Source organism: Palaemon carinicauda, chromosome 5, assembly GCF_036898095.1.
Source record: "Palaemon carinicauda isolate YSFRI2023 chromosome 5, ASM3689809v2, whole genome shotgun sequence".
Taxonomy (NCBI): Eukaryota; Metazoa; Arthropoda; class Malacostraca; order Decapoda; family Palaemonidae; genus Palaemon; species Palaemon carinicauda.
In genome coordinates this window covers 183,161,483-183,178,549 of record NC_090729.1, presented here as the reverse complement: position 1 = coordinate 183,178,549, position 17,067 = coordinate 183,161,483, and the positions used below count along the sequence as shown (strand labels likewise).

At 36.9% G+C, this 17,067-nt stretch overlaps 1 protein-coding gene across 3 annotated transcripts in view; it reads right to left on the bottom strand.

Annotated features, from left to right (window-relative positions):
• Nucleotides 1-1,256: 1,256 nt before the first annotated feature.
• LOC137641667 (uncharacterized) overlaps nt 1,257-17,067 on the bottom strand; it is a 129,549-nt gene continuing 113,738 nt past the window's right edge. For all 3 annotated transcript variants that reach the window (XM_068374444.1, XM_068374443.1, XM_068374442.1), the window contains exons 7-9: nt 12,628-12,747; nt 9,413-9,533; nt 1,257-4,547 (exon numbers count right to left, since the gene is read on the bottom strand). In XM_068374444.1, the coding sequence (XP_068230545.1) occupies nt 4,519-4,547; nt 9,413-9,533; nt 12,628-12,747 (270 nt within the window). In that variant the 3' untranslated portion in view covers nt 1,257-4,518. The remainder of the gene's footprint in view (nt 4,548-9,412; nt 9,534-12,627; nt 12,748-17,067) is intronic.

Sequence of the window (17,067 nt, the reverse complement as noted above, 5' to 3'; positions counted from 1 at the left end):
AATTCCAATCAAACGTACAAGAGCTCGGTCTTGCATTAGATAGCGAGCTGGTAACAGGCGCATGAACATCTTTACCATGTACCACTCCTCCTGATACTTACATCATGCTACTTTGATCTGTTCTCTATCGAAGACACTACATTCGGTACAAGATTGAACAAGAGTGCAGAAACGGTGAATACCTATGCTTTTCCCATCAAAGGACAACCCTCAACATGCACTGCCTAGCCCAGGATGAGTGAAAAAGGGATTTGTGCCCTACTCTGTACTTTAGTACTTGGGACAATTCTCAGCCCTTATCCTGTTATAAGACTGAGTGAGCACAAGGTAAAAGATGCATGAACATCCATATCAAGTACACCGTACTCCTTCCCAGCGCCAATGCTCCTTCCCGCTACAGGAAAAGTTTAGACACTCTCTCAAGGAGGTTCTTGATAATACCCTATTGAGAAATGGTAGGAGTTATGCCTACATGACCCCACTGATTGATCTTCCTGGACATCCTCGATGAGACATCTTCAACTTATTCTCGTCTAGAAGTAAGAGCAAAGACATTCACAAAGCGTCAGAGAAAGAACTTTATATTTGCCTTATCATCATCATCTACAAGTTCATAAAGGCTAATGAAGACACTTGAGGTAAGAGAAACCACAGGAACTATATAAAGAGACTGCACAGCCAGGTGTTACACCCTTAGCGCCTTTCTGGTATTTGGAATACACTTCAAGGTAAAAAGGAAGACTCCCTTCCCCTTTAGCCTACACTTGGCGACCACAAGTGCATCGACATCTGAGCATTGCCAACCTTCTTAGTATTGTTGTCGTCGTCACAGGGTCGCACCAGCTAAGGAATAAAACAGCAAACTAGAATGATGTCTTATAGGAACAAGTTTGCACAGGAAATTGTCATACAACTGCAAATCCTTCCTTACCTCTAAATATCCCACATACATCAACTCTTATCTAAAAGAAAATCTTAAGATTAAAACCACCAAGAGACAAAGGTTTGTATGTGTAGAAACAAATTTTCTAATCATCTACTTTGGTCAGAAAAGGCAAATTTTCCCTCCAGCAGACTGGATGTCTATTCAGCTTCATTTTAATAGGACAATGTTTAAATTAAAAGTTTTGCAGTAGGTCTAGCCACAAGTATTGTTCTTCTATTCCTTTATTATTGGTTTGATTTATAAATTGCCTTTAATTAATTTAGGCATTTCCGATCAAATTTCAATGTGATACAAAAAAAAAAAATAATAATTTTGATACAAGAATTCTAGGGTATTTATTTGTAGTAGAAAATATACTTGTTCACAATTCATGAGCAGTTCACAATTCATTTGTGAAATAGAAAATTGGACCTTAATTCAAATCTGTACAAAAATTATTCTTATAACTACAATAAATCTACATAACAAATACATGCAAGTTTCCATTTGGGCAAAATGATCTTATCACCAAGTAATTTTTATACCAATTACTGTTAATTTTAAAAGCTCTCATGATTTCTAATAAACTTTACAGGGCTACAATCCTTTTCATTACAGGGCAGATTATATACACTATACAACCAATGATCAAATTTTGCAAAGGCTGTCTGATGAAGATTGGACAAATAAATCAATTGGAAGATAGAAAAAAATAAATCCATAAGACTAGGAAGCAATACAAGACATAAGAGCTCCAGATAATATTGCCAGTCTATGGGTGGATCAGCACAAAAAACAAAAGGTTTTCCATAAATGAATGACAAATTGGTTCTTTTGAAGTTTAAGAGGAAATGCAGACAAATGATCCAGGTACCTTTCCCAGTCAGAGGATATACCAACAAAAGAATGCAACAGCCAAGAGGGTATGCCAGGAAAAAGTGGGGAATTAAGTACATAGATGGAATTTACAGCTCAGGATATTTAAGAAAACTGGAATTCAGCTACAGTCAAATAAGGCCTTATTCAAAATCAACATTTAAAGATAAGTCAACATGAATTTTATTTCACTAGCTAGTAGTAACTTTGGATTAATTTTTTACTGCAATTATGGTCCCAGATAACCCCAATTCCTTATTCCTACCTTCAGTTGTCAATGTCAGCTGACTATAAATAGAAAGGCATAACTTTTGTCAGGCAAAACTATGTAAATAGAAAGGCTCTAGTTGTACTTATTATCGATGTTACTTTACCTATTCCAACTTCATACAAAACCTCTGTATCACTGATCTATCAATTACGAACGTGTCAATCATCACAATATAGCCGAGTTTTTCGCCAGTTGCACTTGGGCCTTATACAGGCCAAATTCATAAATCTATCCATGTTAAGGGGGGGAGGCCTAAATTTAAAAGTCCATTTGGCAGCTCTTTGAAATACAAGTGGCTCCTAAAAATCTCCAATATTGTTAAAAATAAAATTTACAAAAAAAGAGGTAGTACAACAGAAGTGGATAAGTTACAAGTGAACTGTCCACTCACAAGCTGTTGTGAATGTTAAATATATGGAGAAAACCAAGCAGTGAAAAAATCTTTTTAAGGCCAGAACTCAGAAATTTGTTGGTTCCCATAAAACTGACAGTAGAAAAGTACAAAAGACATCGACTCAACCTTTAAATCAACTATACATGATCTAGATCGCTGTAGTTTAGATAGGTGTAAAAAGCAATAAATTTGCAAAAATTGATGTCTGAAAAATAACTACATGCTAGATGTCAAAAACTATCAAAATGAAGGATTGAAAAATTTAAGTCTTGTGCCAACTCTCAACTAAAAAGCAAATATCCTATGGTTGTTCAATGGTAAGATTCTATCAACAGGGATACCAAGTTATTGTACTGTATAAATACCATTGGAATTGCAGTTTCCTTCAAAATCTTTACTTTAGGCAGACTGACATGTAACCCCTTGTAAGAGCTGTAAAACCATCAAAGGAAATGTGAAGGGGAAAGCCAAATAATGAGGAATATAACTCGTATATAAAATGCATTGAGATAGAACAACTGTCGGTGACAACACTGATGAATATTTGTAATTTCTTGATTACAAATGTTAATACGTACCACAGTAACAATAATTAAACCAGTCACTATTTTAACACAGTCTCACAGTAGGATTTGTACCGAGGGACAATGGGTATCCAAAGTAGGATTTGTACTGAGGGACGGGACACTGGAAAGTTCTCAAGTCATAGATTTGGAGCACTCAGCTGGCAACACTTAAAATTTCTAAATTGTAACTTAGCCCTACAATTGTTTCTTTGTCTTTTATTTCTCGTCTTAAATTCTCCTGTCAAACGGGTATTGTTCGGCTATTAGAAAATATTCTTTCATGAGATTTACCATTTCACAATATAACTGCAAATGTTACTTATATTACTGAACATTTCAATCCAAAGCCTTTTCCTGATACAATTGAAGATTGCCAAAATTAAAAATACAGTTCTCCATGGCACAGATCAGTGAAAAAAGAACCGAAAGTCCTTTCCTTGCATAAAATTTTTGGTAAAACATTCTTAATTCATAATGACTCATTAACACCAATCAATTAGGCACAGCCCTACTTCTTTGCAAGTACAACAATAAAACTTCTCTGAATCATGCATAAACAATCTTAAAATGGCCTTGAACAATGCCATTGACAACAAACATGTTTAATACAAGATATTCTGAAATATGCTTGCCCATTTATCATAAGAAAAAAATAATGCTTAACACATACTAGAAAAAAATATATATATATTTTTCTGAGAAAAAAATGAAAGACAGCAGTTTGAGCATAAAACCATTGCATTAAATAAAAATTCTTTCCCCCCCCCCCAACGAACTCCATAGTACTTGCGAGAGACAAGCGCTGACAATGGCAAGGTAAATACTTCAAGCCTTGTAATCTTAGGCAAGAGCAGAACTTATCTAAAAACATAACTGGAATGAATGATAGCCTGTAAATCAAACAAAACATAACCTTTAGTTAAATTAAATAACTAGTGTATATACTATTTTGGTAGGGGACCCTATGTTATGCAAATTGATTAAAAACAATGGCTACATCAGTGGTTTTAAGTTTAAGACATCTTTTCTATTGATCTATAATCTTTTCAACAGCACTGCAATTAGGCCCCATTTATCACTCAAAAACTTCAAGCCGGATTATGAGCTAACACTTTTCTGCTTGAAGAATGTTGCAACTTGACCCTACCCTAAATGATGAAGCAAGATAGATCACCAAACATTGAAATGCCCCTGAACTTCGTACAAAAACTTGCGTCCAAATGTACTCTTTTGGAAATAAAGAATTTATTCATATACTGATGATAACATATCCTCTGTAAGAATGAGAATAGCAGAGTTATTGGGAAATTGCAATGTTGTTAAAAATATTAGATTAGATCAATAGAAAAGAAGTCTTATAAAATTAATCCCACTGAGGCACCCATTACCTTCAATCAAACCTATTAAGTAATTGTAAATAAAATGAAGTTATATAAGCTGCATTTCAATGCCATCATCATACTTTGTCAGGAACTTGGAAGGACACTTAGTGGCTATCACTTTCTCTCTCTGACTCTGTAAAAGAACAAACTTGACAATGAAATTAATCACCAAAACAGGATTTTCAAGTCCATAAAAAGTTAAAAATAAGAAGGAAGGATTAGAACAATGACAAATGATTACATTGATAATTTTTTTCTACTTAAAAACCAAATCTTAATATAATTTATTTCTATACTCACCTGATGTTATTGCTTTTACCTCAAAAACCAAATTTCTAGTTTTCTTGAATTAGTGATTAATGGCGAGGAAAAAAAAAAGCAAGCTTGATCAAGCCATATTGCCATGGTCTTTAATCTGTGTCACTCTCATGTTTAGAGCCACAGATTAAGATTTTTATTTTTAGGGTTTCTATGATGTCTTCGGGATTTATTAGCTAAAGGACTTCTTTCTGAGCTTTCATGGTCTGCATTCTTTGTCTCATATCCGTAACAGTATTGTGATTTATTTTACCGTAGAGAGGAGTGTGTTGGCCTCAATGTTCCTATTATGGAAGTCTCATGGCTGGTAAAACAAAATTAAATTAAAAGTTCAAATTATCATTACTTGCCAGGCCACAACCATCGATAGAAAGAACAGTAACAACATTAAGTCAGTCTATACTTATGTGAGCCTGAATTTGCCAAAAGTTTGAACTTTTGAAGTTTAAAAGACCACTCATGACTGGCAGAGGAAAGGGACAGTGACAATGTCTTAGAAACCAACTATATACACACAAGATCAGCACCCTCTCCACCCAAGCTAGGACCAAGGGCCAGGAAATGGCTGTTGCACCCTCTCCACCCAAGCTAGGACCAAGGGCCAGGAAATGGCTGTTGGTGACTCCACAGGTAGACCTATAGGCTCTCCCAAACCCACTTCCTTGCTTAGCTGATGCCAGGTAGGGACATTCCCAATAGACCTCTGATTAAACTAACTGAACGACAGTGCCAGAGATCAAAAACTAGATCAGGAATTATTAATGTAATAGACTGCAAGTTCCTGCCCCACAAATCAAGATGAGATATAACAGCTTAAGACCAGGCAGGAGAACAAAACTTGAAACAAGGCAAAATGAAAGAATTAAAACTTCTCCAGAAGAGATTGATCAAAATTCTTGAAAGATTTTCATAATAGCACATTTTTTTTTTTTCAAGCATCTTGGTGGTCAGGTATAAGCCAACAGCTAATTGAACATAGTCCAGTTGGTGCTTACTATAAAAAAAAAAGACGGTGAACGGGTTCAGGATGACAAGAGACCTGGTTTACAGCGCCCATGACTCCTGCTTCGGACTTCCTCCCAGTCATCACTAGTGCTTCATATCATCATTTTGTCAGTCCGTCTATGTCCATCCCATCCAGCACATGTATGCTACTTCTATAAATATTATCCTGCGAGCTTCACACCTCTTACAGGCTGCCAAAACATAAGAGTCTGTGGTCTGCCTAAATTGATCTACTCCATCCATCTATCCAAGGCAACTGCTACAAAAAAAGGGGTTGCTATCTGTTAACTGGGTATCAGGAGACCACAAAAAACTTGTTAGCCATCTGAGATCTACAAAGGTCATCTTGTGACAATTTAGTATGCACGCGGTTGATCAGTCAGCGGATCAGGGTGAAGGTGTGCTGATTCCTAATGAAATGGCTCAAGATATGGCAATATTGGAAGAAACAATGTAAGGGAACAGATAACCAATAAAACAAGGTGATTTATGGTTATCAGTACATACAACCAATAAAAACCATAAAAGTACAGTTAATGGGACACATACTGATTATCTAGTACAGTTTGTGGAACACAGACTGATTATCTACTATCATTTAGTACTGTATTGGTCTCTGTATCTATCTACAATAGCATTTTCCCCAATTTTTGGGGAGTAGTTGACAGAAAAAAAACCAGGGGATTTTTCTTCTTCAGCAGTTTGATTGGTACTGTTATGGTGCCACAGCCCACCCTACCCCATTATCCACCACACTGAAGCTTCATATGCTGACTCCTCCTACTGCCACTACCCTAGCAGTGTCTCCAAGGCAAATGGAGGAAGCAGCAAGGCCTACCAGAACTGCGTCATAATCGCTTGCCATTCATTCCTATTTCTGGAATGCTCTTTTGTCCCTCTCACATCTATCCTCCTATTATTCAGAGCTTTCTTCACTCCATCCATCAACTTTTGTATTCACCACCTTCTTCAGCAGACGGCCATTTTCCATTTTCTCAACATGGCCATACCACCTCAACCCATTCATATTCACTGCAGCTAATTCATTTCTTACATCAGATCATACCCTCACTACTTTGTTTCAAACCCTATCTAATCTTAGAGCGAGATACACCAGCCCAACTCCTCACATATTTCATCTCAAACACATTTAATTTGTCTCCCAATCACTTTCATCCCCCACGCTTGAAGCCATACATCATTATTATTATTATTATTACTACTAAACGATAAGCTATAACCCTAGTTAGAAAAGCAAGATGATATGAGCTCCAACGGAAATATAGCCCTGTGAGGAAAGGAAATAAATAAACTACAAGAGCAAATAAACTACAAGAGCAATGAAGACTCAAAAATAAAATATTTTAATGACAGTACCAACATTACATTAGACCTTTCATATATAAACTATAAAAATTTGGCACTATCCAAGACTAGAGAACAATGGTTTGATTTTGGAGTGTCCTTCACCTATAAGAATTGCTTACCATAGCTAAAAACTCTTCAACCATTAAGAGGAAAGCAGTCAGCAACAATTACACTGCAGTACTGTAGTTAGCCCCTTAAGCAAAGATGAATTGTTTGGTACTCTCAGTGTTGTCTATATGAGAACAGAGAAGAATGTGTAAAGAACAGACCAGACTATTTGAGGTGTAGGCAAAGATAAAAGGAGACATAACCAGAGACAGGGATTTAATGCAGTCCTGTCTGGCAGGTCAAAGGATCCAATAACTCTCGTGCCCTGACCAACCTACTATCACTCTCATACAAGTCCCTCTTCACATACATTCTTAACCCTCTATTCTTTACCACTCCCTTCACTTTACATCAACTGAGGTAGTCTCAAGTAACACTCCATTCAACATGAGATCCAATCTAGCACCACCCTCCCTTCTCGTGTATCTCAAACTTACTCATACACACGTTAAAACTCGACTTCCTTCTGTGTCACACCCTTCTAAACTCTTGTCACTAAACCACCCAGCTTCTCCTCTGAATCTGCAACCAATACAATATCATCGGCAAACAAGAACTTGATTTACATCCCACTCATGATCACTCATCTATCAGTTTCAATACTCTACTAAGCACTCAAGCATTCGCCTCTCTTACAACTCCATCCACAAACAAATTGAACAACCATGGCTACATCACATCCCCGTCTCAGCCCTACTCTCACTGGAAACCACTTACCTAATTTCTTATCCTAAGACACATTTTACTGGGCATGTATAAGCTCTTCACAGCATACATTAACCTTTCACCAATTCCATATAACCTCATCGCATTCAACATCACTTTCCTATCAACTCTATCATAAGCTTTCTCCAGATCCATAAATGCAACATGCACCTCCTTACCTTTTACTAAAAAAAATCCACATATATGCCTAGCTGAAAAAATGTGATCCATACATCCCCAACCTCTCCTAAAACCACCCTGCATTTAAGATTGCATCCTCTGTTTTATCCTTAAGCCAATTAATTAACACCACCATACACTTTTCCATCCACATAAAATAATACCCCTAGAAATAAAACTTGTGCACATCTCCCTTATCTTTGTACATCGTAATAATACATGCACAGACCCAGTCCACTGGTATCATTGACAACATAAAAGATATTAAACAATCTCGCCAACCAATCAAGTACAGTCAACCCCCTTCCTTTAACATCTCAGCCTCACACTATCCCTACCAGGTGCTTTTCCTCCTCTCGTTTCATCTAGTGCCCTCTTCATTTCCTCTCTTTTAATCCCTCTCATTCTCATCTCCTAGCGATATTAAACAATTTTGCCAACCAATCAAGTACAGTCAACCCCTCCCCCCCTTCCTTTAAGATCTCAGCCCTCACACCATCCATACCAGGTGCTTTCCCTATGATTCTCATCTCCTATCACTGGTACCTCAACATCTACAACAGCAATTATATCTGCCACCCTATTATCCTCAAAATTCAGCAACCTTCCAAAATATTCAGCCCCCTTTTCCTTGCCTCATCTCCTATCAGCAACCTTCCATTTTTATCTTTCATGGTCTCTTCATTTGGTGATCCACCCTTCCTTACTCTCTTCAATTCCTTCCAAAACTACTACTTGTTCTCTTCATACAAACACGCCAATCCCTGACCCAACCTCCAGTCAGCCGCCCTTTTTTGCCTTCGCTACCTTGCTTTTTACTTCCACATTTTTCTTTCTATCTTTCATACTTCTCTACACTTGGACTGCAGCCATTCATCAAATATCCTCTTTTTCTCTTCCATTGTCATTTTCCCTCCATTCCACCATTCATTTCCCTTCTTCAAGCTGGTATGACACCTATTTCATCATGTTAAAAATGGTTCATTATGTGATCGGGGCAACAAGTTCATAAAAGATACCATATTTTTTCAATATCATGGTCACTATGGGCAAAAACTGATTCTCATATTAAATATCATTTCCTTAGTCTGACAATCATATGGCAATAAATGACATCTAATTATCATTTTTAAGAGTATATGTAAATAAAAATATGAAATTGATGTTTCAAAAATTAAAAATTTGTTAGAATCACAGATCAAATTGACATTTCCCATTTCCATATCATCATTTCAACTTTTGGCCAAAACATAAAAGAACAGCAAGCAGAATTCATAAAACATCAATACCAAAATGTACAGTACATTTTCCTACCTGTACTATCATCGGCTACTTCTGGGTATAAGAGGAGGTCTGGACGATCTCTTCTAAGGTGCATGGTTGCCAGGAGACCATTCACAAACTTTTTAACATCTTCCTCAAATTCAACTGGAACCTAAAATTCAAAATGCAAATGAGAATGGCTATGAACTGTAATATAAGTATTCAATCCCATACATTTAACCCGTGGCTCCAGATACATCAATATAACACTGTTCATCTAAAACAATTAATTCCTCTAAGCTCTGTTTATGCTTTTCTTAGCTATTTATCATTGTATTCAAAGATATCGTTATTGTTACAAGAGTATAAATAAATTTCAAATAAAAATCAAATCTAAAAATAATCTATTTTTTCTAACAATAATTTTGGAGCTAAACAATCTAAAATCTTTACTGTATATATATACAGTAGGGTCCCGAATTATACGTGTTCGAATTATACGATTCCCCCTTTTATGCGACCTCTATTTTTCAAAAATAAATTTTCTGTATCTGCGAAGCTGTTCAAAGTCTGCTAGTCAAGCACTACAAAATGTATCAAATCTATTATCTTTTTAAGTATATTGGTAGCCCTAAATACGGTGATTTATAATAAATGTTACACAACAATATTAACATTACATATTATTACCATAATTTCATTATGAATAGCCTATTTAAGGATAAAAATTCACATCAACAATTAAATCAACTGTGCGAGTCCAGCTGACAAAATGTAAACAGAATTGTGGTTACGTTCTCGGCAATCTTTATCTTTCTCCAACCTTTCGATAATTTTAATGGTAGTGTTAATGATGGTATATTAAAGCATTATTTTTTTAGTACAGTATATATAAAAGCTTTATTTTTCCCTTCGGGCGTTCAAGGTTTTCACGAGTAGACTGGGGTCGTTTATCCAGTGAATAGCCTAAACTTCGGTAACGAGTCGGCAATATTTTGTCATATTTTAAACAGTATACATTTGATTTGCAAAGATTGGTTTTGTTGAGTACAAAGTATAATTATAAAAAAACACACTCTCTCTCTCTCTCTCTCTCTCTCTCTCTCTCTCTCTCTCTCTCTCTCTCTCTCTCTCTCTCTCTCTCTCTGTTATAAATACTTACTAATAGATGAAGAAACCAAAATCGGTTTTCTTAGTGTCAATTAAATACGAAACAAAAAAAAAAATATACCGTGTTTACATCCATTTCAATAATAGCTTAAAATACGGTATCCGATTTCGTCAGCAAACCACAATTTTTTTAGGAAACATCATTTTATTCTAGAAAATTGCTACTCTTCAAATAGTTAATTCCGGTTTAAGAAAACATGTGCATTTGTTTTTGAATTTCGGGTGTGTTTTAAAAATCGAGTATTGCCGACTTCCTTTTGTTTTACTTCTGGCTGTGATCAGATCAGCTGATGTCCAGCTGCCGCTCTCAATATGCGCGTAAGAATACAGCAACAAGGTATAAAGCAACAAAGTATTGTTTATACCATTCTTAACTTATTCAAACCATCTATACAGTTAGTTAATATTACATAAGCACCAATGTGTTTTAATCTATCATATATTTGTTAAGTACTTTTAAAACACACTCACACTCACACTGTCTCTCTCTCTCTAACAAATTTTGTTAATCTTTGTGGCTTCACAAAGTATTAATTATATTAAAAGCAATCATGATTAAATTTTCCTTACTTTCTCCAAACTCGCACCATCTCTGTCACGTCGAACGTTATAGCGATAACCTAATTGTTCGACGACTTTAAAACCCGGCCTAGTACTTTCTTCTTCTTTTACTTTTTTCTGACGGTTCCATAATTGAGGTGGGTACAAGTTGACTTATAACTGAAGTTAGGAAAAGTATTTTGGATATGGAAAGGACAATTATCTTTCGTAACAGTTTAGAATTATCGTAAATTATCATTCTGTCATTAGCGGCACTTTGTTACCGTTGATTACACGCAAAAAAAAAAAAAAAAAGTTTTCCTGCTTTGCTACGTATGTAGGAAATTATATAGATACGGTAAATATTTGTAATAACATATTTACTAAAAGCTTTTCATATCATTGTTTATCACTTTGATCATGCGTGTTTAATGCCTTCGTTTGTTTATTATGATCGAAGATAGAGCGTACAGTAAACGAATGGAAGGTTTCCGTTTCAGGCGGCGTCATAAATAAAAACATTATATAAATGGCATTCACTTCATTTATTTGGAAGTTCTAAGAAAAATTAAGTAGAACATTGGTAATTACAAAATCAACATATAATCAATACTTGGTAAGATTGCTGTCATTTCAAAAACTAACCTATACACAGATGTGTAAATGCGTCTGTTTCTTCGTTATGAACAGAGAAAAACGTAAACAAAACATTGGTTGTCGTTTTTTATCGTGGTTTTTGGCGTGTTTAGGAAACGCATGATATAAAATCGCCTTTATTTTGATAATTCTGGATTTTCAATGATACAACAAAAGCTAATCTATAGAGTGATGGTTTTGCTATTCACCAGTTGTCTTATACAATAGATGTGACAAACATTAAAATTTGTCTGTATTTTGGGTCGTGTTATGACGGGAAATATACGGTGTTTACACCCATCCTGGTTGTAATTTTAACCTTTTTTCAAGTTATTAAAATTTTAAAGTATATTAAATGTTTGATTTGTTTACAAGAACAATTTGATATTATAAGAAAATATACTATAGTACATAGAAAGTATTGGAAATGGGTGGTAAACACGTTAGAATAGGCAAGTTGCTGGTTGCCATGGCCCCAATGGAATTGTTTGTTCGTTGTGTGTTTCGATATATGCGATTTTTCATTTACACGAGGTCATTGATCGACCAAATTCTCGCATAATTCGGGACCCTACTGTATATATATAAAAATCATTTGAGTCTCCAGCAAACACCCTGTGATACTGCCACCTTCCCCACAAGTTTGACAGGCTTCTCCCCCACCCGTGGCAGTTACAGGATTAAACGTAATTTATCATTCATCCTCTGTCAAACTAATTTTTAATTCTCATTTTGAAAAAAATCTTTGGTTGGCCCTACAAAGTCAAGAAATGTGACAAATTGTCTTCTTAACTAATTTCTAATATGTTAACTACAATTATAAAATATCCTAGAATATTACATAGTAATGCTTCAGCAACTGACATCTTTCAGAAAATGAAATACAAGCAAAAGCAAATAATAATAAAAAAAAAACTTACAGCTATATTTACAAAACCAGGCTGCAGTACTGGTTCAGGTCTTGAAATAATTTCGAGCTCAATTGTTCTCGTTCTTTTACGCTTCTTTCCAACTTGAATTTGTGATGCTAACTTCCTTATCTGTAAGATATATGTAAAACACATAAACCTGATTCACAGCAACAATATTCACATCAACATAAAAAAAAACTGCAGCATCTCTAATTAATGGCTTGTTTTGAATAACTCGAGTACTATATATCAACAAAACAATAATAAGGTACAAAGATAAAAATCCTAGTTATACAAATCCAAGTCCTTTGGTAGGGGGTTAGATTCCTGGTAAAGCTGAAAATGCCCAGTAAAGGATTATCAAGATTCTGTTAACCACCACTAAGTATAACCTGGTGGTAGAGGTCTGACTGTGCTCAGTACTTTATTTTGATTGTCCCTGGAACTTCTCGGGTGGATATAGCGGGTAGTGAAACCTCAAGGACTTAGTTTTGTAAAGATAGAAAAAATACAAACTACTTTTACAATTTATAATTTGTTCCTATGCGAATACAAACCTTTGTCTCTTAGAAGGGTAGTCATCTTAAGGAGGGGGAAATCCAACTCGCCCAACTGGCTTGCTAGCAACTAACAATCACAATGCTCAATCTGGTAAGATCAGCAGAGCAAAAGGATCCTTGCATCCCATGACTCACAGTTGAATGACCTTAGGTATCTGGGCCCAGGAGTTTTTCATACTAGAATCTACCTTAAGTGGGAACAATGTTCCTATTAAGGAGTAATGTAAGTATTGGATTTTCCTTAAACTGTTACACTCCTCTTCTTAAGGAGTATAGGGATTCTACACCTTTACCATTCAAGTAAAACAAAAACTCGTCATTAGTGTGCTCACCTACATCAGTGTCCATTCCAGCTTCATAACATTTCACTAGCTGATCCCAAGAGAGGTAAGGAAAAGAGGAAAGGCCAGCCATTCTAATTTTTAAAAATTAGAATTATGATATACACTAAAAGTGGAGAGGATGCCTGTTGCCAGATAATTACTTCTCTCTCTGCCTTACTGATTGCTTCATATCATATAAATGGTGGATAAATTCCTGCAAGCTTTTCAAGATCTGAGAGAGATTTTGCCTTGAGGTTGCCTGTGATGATACAACAGGGTTTTTTTTAATTCAGAGTCAACCTTCCGAGCATGGCAAGACCTGGACCATATTACTTCTCTTATTATTACTTCCCAAGCTACAACCCTAGTTGGAAAAGCAGGATGCTACAAGCCCGAGATTTATCCAGATCCTGTCTAAACTCGAGAAGGTCTCAGTGGTAGAATTTTATAAGCTGACTCTGCCAACAGCCAATTGTCTAGGTATCCAAAAACGCTTATTCCCATCACGTTAGCACAGTGTGAAGACTCGTGAACACAAGGTGCAGTGGTAAGTCCAATGCAGAGGAACAAACAAACTTTCCTGTTCCCAGGACTTGAATTCAGTATATCTTTCAAGTCTATAGACAGTGGGAAGTCATTCCACCTTATTGCTTGAAGGACCGTGCTAGGTCTCTATTTTGAATTTCATTTGCAGAACAGTCATTCAGATGGCACAGGTCAATGACTTTTCAACCTCCACACAGCTTCTGTACAAAGAACAGATTGCTGTAGAATCACAGACACAAGTGGACCTCCTCGACCGCTTTCTTGTCCAACATTACTGGCACTGTAGTAAGAGGAGGCAGCATCCAATGCGAGGAACCTCCACTGTCCACGGTTCTGCCCCCGTGGAATTGCGAGCTCGTCCACCAACTGGGCAGGCATTCCCTGACAAATAGTGGCATGGTAGATTGTCACCTCTAGGGAGATCCTAGCCTACCTAGCTATTGTTCTACAAAATCAAACCATTGTTCTCTAGTTTTGGGTAGTGCCACAGCCTTTCTACCATGGCCTTCCACTGTCTTGGATTACAGTTCTCTTGCTTGAGGGTACACTCTGGCATGCTATTTTATCTTTTTTTTTCTCTCCTTGGTTGTTTTTAAGTTATTATAGTTTATAAATAAAAGATCTAATTTAATGTTGTTACTGTTCTTAAAATATTTTGTTTTGATTATTTATTACTTCTCTTGTATCTTATTCATTTCCTTTCCTCACTGGAGTATTTTTCTCTGTTGGAGCCCTTGGGCTTATAGCATCTCGCTTTTCCAACTAGGGTTGTAGGTTGGCTTGTAATAATAATAATAATAATGATGATGCCTTCGTTGATGGGACAGGTTCTGATCAGTTGATCTCTTAAATAGGAAATTGTCATTGTTAGTTTGCCTCTCTCTCAGGCAGCTGGCTTTTGGGCTAAGTTCTTGTGTTTAGTAGGCATTGAAGATTGTTAAATGTGGTGGCACTCCTGAAGAAGAAGTCCAATTTGCCTTTTCCCCACTTTGCTACTATTGCATCCATGGAAAAGGGGAGAGGTACTTGGGGTCAGAAGGGTGATTTGCAAAAAAAAAGTCTTTAGAGGCTATATACCTGACAAGGCATATAGTATCCAGTTACTAAACTGGTATGAGCCTAGTGTACTAAAAACTCCATTGCCTTTGCACCTGAAAAGACAGGCTCTTCATATTACTTTGTTGTCATAGAATCTGTGAGATAATGCAAAATACGAGTGTACCAGACCAGTGGTTTAACCAAGTAACCTGCAAAATTGACATTGCCACTGCCTCCATATTCATTGGCCCCAGAGGTGGAGAACACTGAATGTTGATGTACTAGTCTTTCTAGTGACATCCCCAGGGTTTGGGTTGCTACCTCAGGATCTAGAGGATGAGTGGAAGGATGGTCTACTGCCGTTACATAAAATTTCCGCCGCTTCAAAAAGACATAAGGAATTAACTTCGAGGAATAAGCCGCTCACATTAAGTTGCACTTCAAGTTTCTGAATTCTTCTGGGCCTGACTTGACCATGGCAACTTAAGGTGTTGCTTTGAGGTATGCGCCTTCCTCATGGCAACTCAAGGTGTTGCTTTGAGGTATGCGCCTTCCTAAATAAGGAGTCAATGGAGGTCTGCCTTCCAGAGAAGGGGGTATTTGAAGCATCCCCTAAATTGTTCACTTTCCTGGTGAATCCAAAGACCCTCAGAAAAGAAGACTCCAAGGGTCTCAACTCTGCAGGACCCATTGAATCAGTGACATGAAAAGTCTCAACAGTCTCCGGGAGGACAAGTCTTGCTCTCTTCAGCAATGTCTGAACATGAGACTATGGGGTCTTGCAGGTGACACCTCTCTAATTTTCGTCTTGAAGCGATGTCCTCCTGAATCTCTCCCTGGAAAATGGAGAGGGAAGGGGAACCATAATGTTCAAAGATAGGGCGTTCCATGTCATCTGGGGACTGAGGGTCTGGACATGGTTGTTATGTCTCTTCATTAGATTTCAACCCTCTCTGAACAACAATTTCTATAATAGCGAGTGTATATTTTTCCGTAATCTTCGTGAGCCGGAGTCTAGGATCTGTAGGATGTGGAGCTCCTTAACATTCAAGAGGAGCAAAAAGGAACTCTAATGAGCGTTCAAGATCGTTAAGGCTTAAAAATGTTATTTTGATTATAAAATAAATTTTTGAATATACTTACCCGGTGATTATATATAGCTGCAACTCTGTTGCTCGACAGACAACTCTACGGTAAAAACTCGCCAGCGATCGCTACACAGGTTGCGGGTGTGCCCAACAGCGCCATCTGTCGACCAGATACCCAGTTCTCAATGTAAACAAAGACTCAATTTTCTCCTCGTCCCACTGCGTCTCTATTGGGGAGGAAGGGAGGGTCATTTAATTTATAATCACCGGGTAAGTATATTCAAAAATTTATTTTATAATCAAAATAACATTTTTCAATATTTAACTTAGCCGGTGATTATATAGCTGATTCACACCCAGGATGGTGGGTAGAGACCAGTAATATATGTTTACACTTTTATGAGCTAAGAGTTTTTTATTTCATTTTAGAAGTTATCAAAATAACAAAAACAAAATAAATAGGTACCTGGTAAGGAAGTCGACTTGAACAATTACTCTGCCTTTTAAGTACGTCTTCCTTACGGAGCCTCGCGATCCTCTTAGGATGCTGATCGACCCCTAGGATCTGAAGTATCAAGGGTTGCAACCCATACAACAGGACCTCATCAAACCCCTAATCTAGGCGCTCTCAAGAAATGACTTTGACCACCCGCCAAATCAACCAGGATGCGAAAGGCTTCTTAGCCTTCCGGACAACCCAAAAATCAACAATAAAAACATTTCAAGAGAAAGATTAAAGGGTATGGAATTAGGGAATTGTAGTGGTTGAGCCCTCACCCACTACTGCACTCGCTGCTACGAATGGTCCCAGTGTGTAGCAGTCCTCGTAAAGAGACTGGACATCCTTTAGATAAAAAGACGCAAACACTGACTTGCTTCTCCAATAGGTTGCGT